The sequence below is a fragment of the Cydia pomonella genome, chromosome 11 (assembly GCF_033807575.1).
Source record: "Cydia pomonella isolate Wapato2018A chromosome 11, ilCydPomo1, whole genome shotgun sequence".
Lineage (NCBI taxonomy): Eukaryota > Metazoa > Arthropoda > Insecta > Lepidoptera > Tortricidae > Cydia > Cydia pomonella.
The window spans coordinates 19,259,072-19,271,569 of record NC_084713.1 but is presented as its reverse complement, the minus strand read 5'-3'; the positions used below and the strand labels follow the sequence as shown (position 1 = coordinate 19,271,569).

Genomic DNA, 12,498 nt, shown 5'->3' with positions numbered 1-12,498 from the left:
AGGAGGCAGAGAGAAGTTATCGTCATTCGATGACAAATGAAAATTTCGAGATATATATACAAGTTGCTCGTGAGACTAAAAAATTACTGCGCAAAAAAAAGTTCGAAGGCTGGAGACGATTTTGTTCATCTCTTAGTCCTAACGTGAAACCATCCATAGTATGGAATAATATTAAAAGATTCAGACATGCTTTCAATGAGCCATCTAGACAGACACTTCCTCCTAACCTTGCTAATCAGTTCATGGACAAATTAGCACCAGCATCAGTCCCCGAAGAACATGTTTTCCACCCTGCTGCCTTTTCATTTGACTCTTCCTATTATACTGTATTTAATGGGCCTTTTAAAATAGAAGAGTTAAAAGGTATACTAAGTAGTTTAAGAGATACTTCACCTGGGGATGATGGAGTCCCATATTCCTTTTTAGCAAATGCTAGTGATGGTATTCTCTCTTATTATCTGAATATAATAAATTTTGTCATCCAATCTGGTACAGTCCCGGATTCTTGGAGATCTCAAATAGTTATTCCTATATTAAAACCCAACAAACAAGCAACAGATGTTTCTTCTTATCGTCCAATTGCCCTTTCTTCAGTATTTGTTAAAGTAGCAGAACATTTGATTAAAAACAGATTAGAATATTTTGTAGAAAAAAACCAATTACTTTCTCATAGTCAGTTTGGATTCCGAAAAGGTAGATCTACCTATGATAGTTTGGGTATATTAGTTGCAGAAATTAGATTAGCATTTTCTAGAAATGAGTCTGTAGTAGCTGCTTTTCTTGATATAAGTGCCGCTTATGATAATGTTTTAGTCTCAGTATTACAAGCAAAACTTCATAGATTAGCTGTACCAATAATGTTAAGCAATTTCATAATAAATCTTTTATCAGAAAGGTCCATTAGCCTTCTTATAGATGACAACAATAGGATTTCCCGTTTAGTTTGGAGAGGTCTTCCACAAGGTTCCGTATTAAGTCCATTGCTATATAATATCTACACATCCGATTTAGAGTCATCCTTAAATGGCACTGTCAGAATTTTGCAATATGCTGATGATTTATTATTATATTCACCAAACCTTTCTATTGAACAGGCCAGTAGATCCATTACTTGTTCTTTGGGTTTATTGAAGTTATGGTTAGATTCAAATGGTCTGGAACTCTCAGTTCCTAAAAGTGTTGTAGTTTTGTTTACTAGAAAACTGTTTCCTCCTCCAATCAATGTGCAATTTAATAACTGCTCCATTCCCATTAAAGATAAAACCAAGTTCCTAGGTGTTATTTTAGATAATAAATTAACAGGTCTTCCACATTGTGATTACATAGTTTCTAAATGTGAAAAAAATATTAATATCCTTAGGTGTGTTTCAGGAGTTTGGTGGGGTTCGCATCCTCTTTGCATAAAATTAATGTATAATGCCTTGATAAGAAGTATTCTAGATTATGGAACATTTTTGTTAGAGCCAGGATTTGTAGCAGGCTTCCAAAAATTAGATCGTATTCAATCAAAAGCCCTGAGAATGATATGCGGTGCCATGAATTCAAGCCCTATCAATGCTATGCAAGTTGAGTGTGCTGAGCCTCCACTCCATTTACGACGCCAATATCTTTGTGATAGGTTTATTTTCCGCTGCTCCCAATTTTCTAATCATCAACTCTGGGTTATCTTGTCTAACCTCCTGCTTCAAATAACTACTTTTAACTACTGGAAGCACAAGAGTCCTCCATGTTTGATTAAAAGTTTTCAAAAACTTAAATCTATTTCAGCTCCCACTGTTAGCTCTTCAACACTTCCCATTTTCCAGTATGAATATGAATCTGTAATACTTGATCCTCCAGTTCTCCTTAATATCGGCATTTCTAAGAATGATGTTGAACAAAATCAACAATTCCTGGGATTCATTGGAACAGATGGCCTAGCTGCTGATCATATATACACAGATGCTTCTAAGATGTCTGACAATGGGTGTGTTGGCATTGGTGTACTTCACACCCAGTCTAATATTTACCAAAAAATAAAGTTGCCTCCAGAGTCCTCTGTGTACAGTGGCGAGTGCTTTGGAATTCTGAAAGCAATAGAATTCATCATTATAATGCATCTTAAAAAAACTATTATTTTCTCAGATTCTCTAAGTTCACTTCAGGCAATAGCTAAATTTCCTTTCAAATCTAAATCTAATAACCCAATTATTTATCAAATCCGTAGCCAACTGTTAAAATGTCGTCTTAAAGGGTATTCGGTTTCCATTGCCTGGATCCCTGGACACAGAGGGATTAAAGGCAATGAAAGGGTGGATGACTTGGCTCGAGATGCCATTAGTTCTGGGGACATGTTTCCGTTTAGGAATGTTGCTGAAGACCTGTTGGCACTGCCTAAATTATATCTAAGAATGGAATGGACAAAATTATGGGCATCTGGTGCGGGTGCCGCTGCGTTACATTATCGTAGCATACAAACAACAATTCCTGCCAAACCTTGGTTTGCTAAAATCTCTTTGCCAAAGCCTGCAACTAGTATGTTGATTCGTATGAGATTGGGCCATGTATGTACACCGGAACACCTGAAACTACAAAATCGTGTGGCCAGTTCTGCATGTATTTGTGGAACTGATCCCGCTGATCTTAATCATATCTTTTTTTCTGGTAATTGTAACCTATATGACCGTTCTATATTATTAAGACAGCTGTCAGATTTAAAAGTTCCGTTTCCCACATCTATTACAACACTCCTGTATATTAATGATTCATCTCCATATATATTTAAATCATTGTATTCTTTTATTTCACGTCACAACATTAAACTTTAAATTATTTGAATTATTAACCTTTTCCTGATCCTTTTCCAAAATTCCGTCCTACCCGTTTTAATGTAATCCTTAATTCCGTTTCCCCGTTTTACTCGTCTGGCTGAATGCGCCAGGAGCGCGAAGCCATTAAAAAAAAAAAAAAAAAAAAAAAAAAAAACAACAAATGTCAGTTGACAATTCGTATCTTCTACGTGCATATGTAGTTATGTGTCAAACCGTAAACTGTAACATCACACAATTTTCAAACAGCGTTTTGGGCGCGAAAGCATCTGTCAAAATATATTTTGTTAATTTAACATATTTGAAGCCGTTTTTGGTATAAAAGTTGAATTTTATGGCAACTTTTAGTTAATATAGAACGTAATGCGAGCGTTTCAAAAAATTGGAAACAACTCTATTGCTATTCCGTTCCGCTGTGTAGAGATTATCGATATATAACATGATAAAAATTGACAAGTCCACGTCCCTAACACATGCTAAAAACATACACACACACACATTTATCCGTAAACATTTAGAGCTTGCCCGCCACCTATATATTTAAGTGGCTACGGCTTGAGTATACATTTTTGTACTGAGAACAGACAAAGGGTCGCTAGAATACATAAAGTCGCCTCGAGCTAGCTAGAATACATAAAATCTGTAGCCTCGACCTGCCAGGCTAAACCGTTGTTAATTTTAGGTCCTTTACTTCCTTTGGTATACAACGAGAGCGCTAGTAGTATAATAGTACATTACGATACAAGTGCGAAAAATAGGAAATTCGAAACGAGTGGCGATAAATTAAAACACGACCGAAGGGAGTGTTTTAAATCGACACGAGTTGCGAATTACCTATTCGCACATGTATCGTACAACGTTTTACAGTACATATGGCCCTTTAAATGTTCGACACAGTAACGTAATATGCTACTTCTCGCACTAGTGCTATAAAGTAGCCCCATATGTACTGTAAACGAACTTTTCAATGGGACATTTCTTGTATGGAGTTATCATTCTTTTCCTAGTGAATATTCTTATTTGCTTTATAGTCTGAGTTTGGCAAAAGTGACAAACCGAATTTCTGCAAATAAGAAGGAAAAAACTATACTCATCCCCTTTCTTTCTATACATTTATCATTTGTCACATGTTTGTCACGAATTAAAAGTAAATTTGAACTATTGGAACGCACCATGAGGGGTCAAAGTTTCTTATCACAAAAATGCGATAATATGTGAACTATTCCGGTTTTGTAATAGCAGAAATCGACTTTGCGTAATTGTAATAAAGTTCAAGATTCATTTAAATGTGTCATATCTTATAAGATAAATTTATGTAAATGTTTTTTGACTTTACAAGTAATTTTACATTCAAATCAGCCAGTCGCTTGCCACATTGTTATTTTGCTGAACTAAATTACTTTTCTAAAGAATAATCATTTAATCATGCTTATCCTAAAAGGGACTAGTTTGATCAGCGTCAAAATATGTACGCCTCGAAAGGTTCGTGTTTACTTAAATATTTTGTGTGTCAGACGATCAGTCAGTCGTGCATGAGCAGCTGAGGCAACTGCTGGTTAAGTTAGCGATAGCGAACTTAAATTATTCAACCATTTAACGAAAGGTGGTTTCCGCTTTACATCACTTTAACCCTGTTCTTTTTTGTAACGTGTCTAATAAGAATCGTTTGTTTTAACAGTTTCTGCAGGCCATGGCGGCGTATTCGTCGAAAGTGTCTCTAAATGAAGTGGTGATTGCTTCGGCGGTGAGGACTCCTATCGGGTCCTTCCGCGGCAGTTTGGCGAGCCTGTCAGCGTCGGAGCTGGGCGCCGTGGCCGTGAAGTCTGCAATCGAACGAGCCGGCATTCCCAAGGAGGAAGTCAAAGAGGTACATTTGTTTCACCTACTTTCGAATTTACAGTTAATTAAATCCCATATCTATTTACAGTTAAATGACATAGTTGGTTTTTATGGGTGTGCTCTGTTATTAACCTGTTTTATCTAGCCATTTTAGATTATCAGTCTTGATAACAGTTTTAGGATTTGATGAAATCATAAAAAAGTAATTCTAGCTGGATAGGTTGTTGGGGGCAACATGCCTTTGATAAGTATTATTTATTTTTATAACACTAACAATGTTCATAAATATTTCTTGTATTTTTAAATAAGATCATTAATTTGTCTTGCAAGTAATGGGACATCCCGGTCCTACTACTATTTAAATTATGTGCCCGTAGCACAGCTTACTTCTATAGGTGGGATTCCACCAGTGTGCGGCACAAGCATTTTTGTACTGAATATGCTTGTGCCGCACACTGTTGGAATCCCACCTTAACACTATCAATGTTCTCACTCTTAAATCCCAAAGGCGCAATATTATATCAGTGATTTTGAGGCTATCTTGTGAGCCAATGGGATTTGAAGAGTTAAGGAGAATTGGTATAGTATGTATAGTCCTGCAAAAAGGTGAGATTCTCCTTGGATATCATAAAGCACCAGGTCCCGGCTTCAAATCCTGATAAGGGCATTTATTTTATCTGTTTGTCACCGAGTTATGGATGTTTCCTATGTACTTAAATATTTATATATTACTGCTGTCTAGTACCCACAACACAAGCCTTATTGAGCTTACTGTGGGACTAGGTGAGTTGAAAGATTGTCCCTATAATATTTATTTATCGTTATCGCATAATATAACGTTTCTTTTAGTAGCTAAGGATAATGATTGAAAAAAAAATTATATATGATGTTATGTTCTTAGGGTTCTGTGGGGTTCCAAAGGGTCAAATGGGTCCCTATTACTGAGACTTCGTTGTCCGTCCGTCTGTCACCAGGCTGCAGGCACATAAACCATGATAGTTAGCCAGTTGAAATTTTTACAGATTATGTATTTCTGTTGCCGCTATAACAACAAATACTAAAAACAGAATAAAATAAATATTTAAGGGGGGCTCCCATACAACAAACATATTTTTTTTGCCGTTTTTATAAATAATGGTACGGAACCCTTCATGCGCGAGTCCGACTCGCACTTGCCCGGTTTTTTTGCTTTAGTTTAAAATGTTCCCACTTTTTATATCAAGTTGAACTTTGAACATACAAACATCCTATTCAAACTCGGTGAACTTATTACAATCTGGCAAAAGCAAAAAAAAATTATAAATAATAATATAAAATACAAAAATTCTATGTGTTAAACAGTTTAACTTCAAATCTGTTATTAAGAAAAACTAATTCAGCTAGCAAATTGCACAATAAACGATTATCAAGCAATTATATATTATCATAAACTAATGCATGGAATAAAACATATTTACACAGTAAGCTCAATAAGGCTTGTGTTGAGGGTACTTAGACGAACTATATATATATATATATATATAATATAAATATTTATAAATACTTAAATACATAGAAAACACCCATGACTCAGGAACAAATATCCATGCTCATCACACGAACAAATGCCCTTACCAGGATTTGAACCCAGGAACATCAGCTTCGTAGGTAGGGTCACTACCCACTAGGCCAAACGGGTCGTCATTCATTATATTGCATCTAATGAAAAAACATCCCAACATTTTGCACCCTTTCTGTCACAGGGTAGAATACACTTAACACATTCACTGCCAGACAAAAAAGCGGCCAAGTGCGAGTCGGACTCGCGCATGAAGGGTTCCGTACCATTTGAGACGTATTAAAAAAAATCTACTTGCTAGATCTTGTTCAACATTTTACCACTTTGGACACACATTTTACCACTTTGGAAGTGTCTCTCGCGCAAACTATTCAGTTTAGAAAAAAATGATATTACGAACCTAAATATCATTTTTGAAGACCTATCCATAGATACCCCACACGTATGGGTTTGATGAAAATTTTTTTTATTTTTATTTTATGACGTATCTAAAAAAAACTACTCACTAGATCTCGTTCAAACCAATTTTCAGTGGAAGTTTGCATGGTAATGTATATCATATATTTTTTTTAGATTTTTCATTCTGTTATTTTAGAAGTTACAGGGGGGGGGCACACATTTTACCACTTTGGAAGTGTCTCTCGCGCAAACTATTCATTTTAGAAAAAAATGATATTAGAAACCTCAATATCAATTTTGAAGACCTATCCATAGATACCACACACGTATGGGTTTGATGAAAAAAGATTTTTTGAGTTTCAGTTCGAAGTATGGGGAACCCCCAAAATTTATTGTTTTTTTTTCTATTTTTGTGTGAACATCTTAATGCGGTTCATAGAATACATCCACTTACTAAGTTTGAACAGTATAGCTCTTATAGTTTCGGAAAAAAGTGGCTGTGACAGAATCGGACAGACAGACGGACATGACGAATCTATAAGGGTTCCGTTTTTTGCCATTTGGCTACGGAACCCTAAAAACGGCGTACTACCCCAGAAACCGGTGATCTATAGCTGCGTACAAAACAACCCGCCCAGCGGGTTGTCCGGCATCTGAACAAAGTTAACGAGCGCCCACCAGGTGGGTTCCTGGCAGTGAATGTGTTAACTCCACGCTCTTAGTATGTTTTGTATAGTTTATATTACAGAGCTAAGTGTTATTAAATAGTAAGTTTGTCATAATCAAAAAATAATTAATGCCACTACTTTAATTTGCAATATTTCTACCAGCCAAAATGAGTAAGTGTGTTTTTCAAAAGAGCGTACTCGCATCTTAAAGGCCGACAACGCTCTTGTAACTTGTAACCCCTCTGATGATGCTGGTGTCCATGGGCGACGGTAATTGCTTACTATCAGGCGATTTGTCTGCTTATTTGCCTCCTACATAATAAAATGAAAATCAACCAAGAGCATATTTGGGCCCTCGGGTTAGGCCTAGGGTTCCGTACTTACCTTTGTGTCAGCGTAGTTACCCATTAGTATCATGTCATTACAAGCATAACGGAGTACCTTCGCAGTGCTTTGCAATAACTCCAAAACGGTTGGAACAATCACGTTCGATATAGTTTTAATTTGAAGTATTTAGTAACTTTTTGTTTAACGATTTTTATATTTTTTGGACCCATGTCTTGAAAGCTAGAGGGGTGACACATATTTTTCTTGTTTGGAACGATTATTTCCGAAATTATTTACTTAATCATAAAATAGTTGTTGGAGACCCGTTTTCGGTTTTAAAGACCTATCCAACGATACCACCTCCCCCCACCATTGGGATAAAGCAAAAAAAAAATCATTTTGTATGGGATGTATTAAAAAAAAGTTAATGATTCAGTAACTGGCCAGTAACTTTAACTGACCTTCATTAGTAACTGGCCAGAAACAGCACAACAGCGGGAGCTGTGGAGATCACGGGGAGAGGCCTTCGCCCAGCAGTGGGACACTATATATTTTAATGATCTGTCATCATGCATGATTTACATATCCCTGCCAAATTGCAGCTTTCTAGCACAACGATCGCGGAGCAAAGCCGCGGTCGGCCGTACAGGCGGACATGGCGAAACTATAAGGGTTCCTAGTTGATTACGGACGGAACCCTAAAAAGGGTGACTCCAAACTAGGTTCAATCCAGAAAAACCCAGACTGAATTAATTTCAACTGGGCTTACCAAGTACACAAATATGTATTAAATTGTTTTAACATGTTATTAAAGTAAACACCAAGTTCATTGTCTGTTTACAATGAAAATACAAATCCAGAATGTGAATTACTGACAAACAATGCAATCACTAATATATTAATTAGTTGTCAATTTTTTTCAAACAAAATGTATTTATAAATCAGGTTTTTAAATTAATTTAGGTACCCACCTAATCTGCGGTTCAATAATCTCAACTGATTAACATAAATGCTTCCAATCACCTATGTAGGTATTTCTAAAATTTAATTGTTTTCACGTTACGGTGGAACACACGTTACCTACACGACACAAATATACATTATAGGTACTGATAAAGTAATAAAATTATTTATAAAAAATGCATTAAATTAACTTAACGGCCATAAAGGTTCGGATATAACGCAAAAATGGAACCTTATCTCTTTGGAATAAAGTTCAAAATCATTGTAGGTAATGTATATCTACTGCTTTTAATTGAATTATTTTCTGTTACAGGTATACATCGGTAATGTTTGCTCCGCCAACCTCGGACAGGCACCTGCCAGGCAAGCTGTCATTTTCGCCGGTCTGCCAAAGAGCACAATCTGCACCACCGTCAATAAAGTATGCTCCTCCGGCATGAAATCCATCATGCTAGCGGCCCAAGGCCTCCAGACCGGCGCTCAGGATGTTATGGTCGCTGGAGGCATGGAATCCATGTCAAATGTACCTTTCTACTTAAAGCGAGGAGAAACCTCATACGGTGGAATGCAGCTAGTCGACGGTATTGTCCATGATGGTCTCACCGATGTATACAACAAATTCCATATGGGCAACTGCGCAGAAAATACAGCCAAGAAAATGAACATCTCAAGGCAAGATCAAGATGACTATGCTATTTCAAGTTATAAAAAGAGTGCTGCCGCTTATGAAGCTAAGGCATTCGCCGATGAATTAGTCCCAGTTCCCGTACCACAAAAGAGAGGCGCAGCGCCTGTTATTTTTGCAGAAGACGAAGAATATAAAAGAGTCAACTTTGAGAAGTTTAACAAGTTAGCAACAGTTTTCCAGAGGGAAAATGGTACAGTTACCGCTGGTAATGCCTCTACCCTGAACGATGGTGCCGCAGCTCTAGTTTTGATGACCAGGGAAGCAGCAGAGAGATTAAAAGTGACACCAATCGCTCGTGTAGTTGGCTTTGCGGATGGAGAATGTGATCCTATCGACTTCCCTATCGCGCCTGCAGTTGCTATCCCTAAACTGTTAGAGAAAACTGGTGTTAAGAAGGAAGATGTAGCGCTATGGGAGATTAATGAAGCTTTTAGTGTAGTTGCTGTTGCGAATAAGAAGATGCTTGATATTGATGCTTCTAAAATTAATGTTCACGGAGGAGCTGTGAGTCTCGGCCACCCTATTGGCATGTCTGGAGCCCGTATTGTGGTTCACTTATGCCACGCTCTCAAAAAGGGAGAAAAGGGCGTGGCCGCCATTTGCAATGGAGGAGGCGGCGCGTCTTCTATTATGATCGAAAAATTGTAAGTTTCCGTAAACCGTGTATCTGTTTGAATTTTTAGTATTGTTATTGTATTCTCGCGTGCCTTTTATAAATAAGACAGCAAGGCATCGGCTTGCAGGGTTGTATTTTATATAAAAGTTAGCTTTAAGACAACATTGTTTTGATCAAATGTTTCCAATTGTGTAAATATGAATCAACCGTTACATAGTAATTTATTATATTTATATCATGAAGGACGTTATTAAATCATTTATTTGCTGTTTATTAATTAAATGTTTGATTCCGTTCTTGAGATTTCGTAATTTCTTTGCAGATCTCAAGATACAAGGCCTCCCGTTATAACGTTTTATACGAAAGACCCTTGTCAGTTATGTGACATAGTTATGGAAGAACTAGAACCTTATAAGAACAGAATAGTTATAGAAAAGGTTGATATAACACAGCAAGGCAATGTAAGATGGTTGAGGTTATATAGAAATGATATTCCTGTCTTGTTTCTAAACGGTCATTTTCTATGCATGCACCGTTTGAACAAGCCCTTACTTGAGAGAAGATTGCAAATTATTGAAGGAGAATTAGCTAAGCAGTAAGCCCTAATATTGTTTCAACGAAAAACAGTATTTTAGTAGATTTAAGTATAGCAATGATCATTAATAAAATATACGTTTCTTTTTATTTATCCTGATTACTGATTACGCCTCACTGTATAAAATATTTGCTGAAAAAAATTGAATTTTGTTGAAGAGTGATTAGGTTGAATTTCTTTTGCTCGCAATTGAGGAAACAAGAAACAGCTATAGGTTTACTTATATTAGAGGCTTATTCAGTAATGGCATTATTCATGAATGCTTATCAAATCTACCGTTAATAATTGTTGGGGACCAACTCGGTAAATTTAACATAAGTTGCCAAGTTTTATGAATAAGCTCTGTAACTACGACACGATCAGAAATATGTGATTATTGTCAAGAGGGCGCTGTTATTCTCATGTATAGGGTGACAGTTCGATTTAGTATGAGAAATTTAGTTCCAATGAAATTCCGCAATATGGAGTGTGATCATTTATTACGTCAGGCTTTAGTTAAGGCGCAGGGCAGGGCAAGGCATTCTCCATACAAACCTTGTGCAAGTTTTATTCGTTACTTTTGGCACTATAGCATTTAATTTATTTTTTTGCGTGTATATATTGGATATACGCTGAACCTGATGTAGATTTTTTTATTATATATAAAAAAAAATACATCAAGCCCTAGCTAACAGAAAAATAAGCATATTTACCAAAAATAATAACTGTAGAGCAAACACAAACGAAGAAAAACGCGCACAAAGTTTGTATGGATAGAGCTTGCCCTACCCTTCGCCTTAATATTGGCCGACATAGAAGAGATATTAGTTATACCTCTACCTAACATTGAAAAACACTGCAAATATTGACTCAGCTGAAAGTTGTCTGCATTCCAAGCTGTCATATGTGTATATTTAATTATATATCAGAGTAAGTACCTAACTATTACCTGGCTACGTTGAAGCCAAAAGGAAGGGTAAGTATTAATTTAACTGTATTTATAGGTACAGAATGATTCAGGAGACGTCAGGAGAAACCGTATGCCGTGTGCAGTCAGTATAGGTAAAATTAACGTAATATGTTATTTGTAGCGTGGGTAGTTGAGTTTTAATTTTTTTTTAAATATATTTATTAAGTTTTACCAACAATTATTTACACCAATGCTAAACTTAAATTACATGCATATATCCTAATTGAGTAGTGTAATAATTACTTAAAGGCAAACTCCACATGCGTCACCAATAGGGTTGTTTCCAATTTTTTGAAACGCTTGTATTACGTTCTATATTAACTAAAAGTTGACGTTCTATATTGACTTAAATATTAACGGGTTTGAGTAAATGGTTTAAGTTAATAAACATACTGTTTATATAGTTGTCTGAGTACCCACAACACAAGCCTTCTTGAGATTCCCGTGTGAATCAGTCAATTTGTGTAAAATGACCTATATCATTGATTTATTTTTTTACAATTCAGTTACTCTAAAATAAAATCAAACAACAATTTATTCTAATTCTCATACAATAAAGAATCATTTGAATAAACCAAAAGTAAACCGCGCCAGCAAGCGCGCAATTATCTAAATTCTGAATCGAAGTTCAGGTCACATATTATTAGATATCATAGCATCTAATAGTATGTGAACCTTTCTTTACTGCTGGATCCTTTGAATATTTTCCAACATACCTACAATACAACATACATGCATACAATCGATTATATCTCAACGTTCATAATGAAATAGGTATGCATGATGCTATGACGGTGAACATAAAACAGGAAATTCTTTGTTATTAAAAACTAAACGTCATTTCATCAGTTGTTTTTGTGAAAGTTGCGAGGCTTTCAAGGCACGAGGTTTAAACAAATTTTGCCACCGGGTGAAACACAAATATTTTTACCACACCAACGCGTGGAAATACTAACTGTAAAACATCGAACCATATAAATAATAAATAAATAATAACGTTATTAAATATTTATCATTCTAAATTATCTTTTAAAAGTAAATTCTACCAGCCAACAGGAGGAAACAACTCTTTGCATCAATTTACTTTGC

At 36.0% G+C, this 12,498-nt stretch overlaps 1 protein-coding gene across 1 annotated transcript; it reads left to right on the top strand.

Moving 5' to 3' along the window:
* The first annotated feature begins 4,232 nt into the window (after positions 1-4,232).
* On the top strand, positions 4,233-11,516 carry LOC133522506 (acetyl-CoA acetyltransferase, mitochondrial). Its single transcript, XM_061857864.1, has 5 exons — positions 4,233-4,289; positions 4,486-4,674; positions 8,875-9,893; positions 10,188-10,460; positions 11,444-11,516. Exons 1-5 carry the CDS (start codon positions 4,233-4,235, stop codon positions 11,499-11,501), a joined length of 1,596 nt encoding a protein of 531 aa, XP_061713848.1. The 3' UTR covers positions 11,502-11,516.
* The last annotated feature ends 982 nt before the right edge of the window (positions 11,517-12,498 follow it).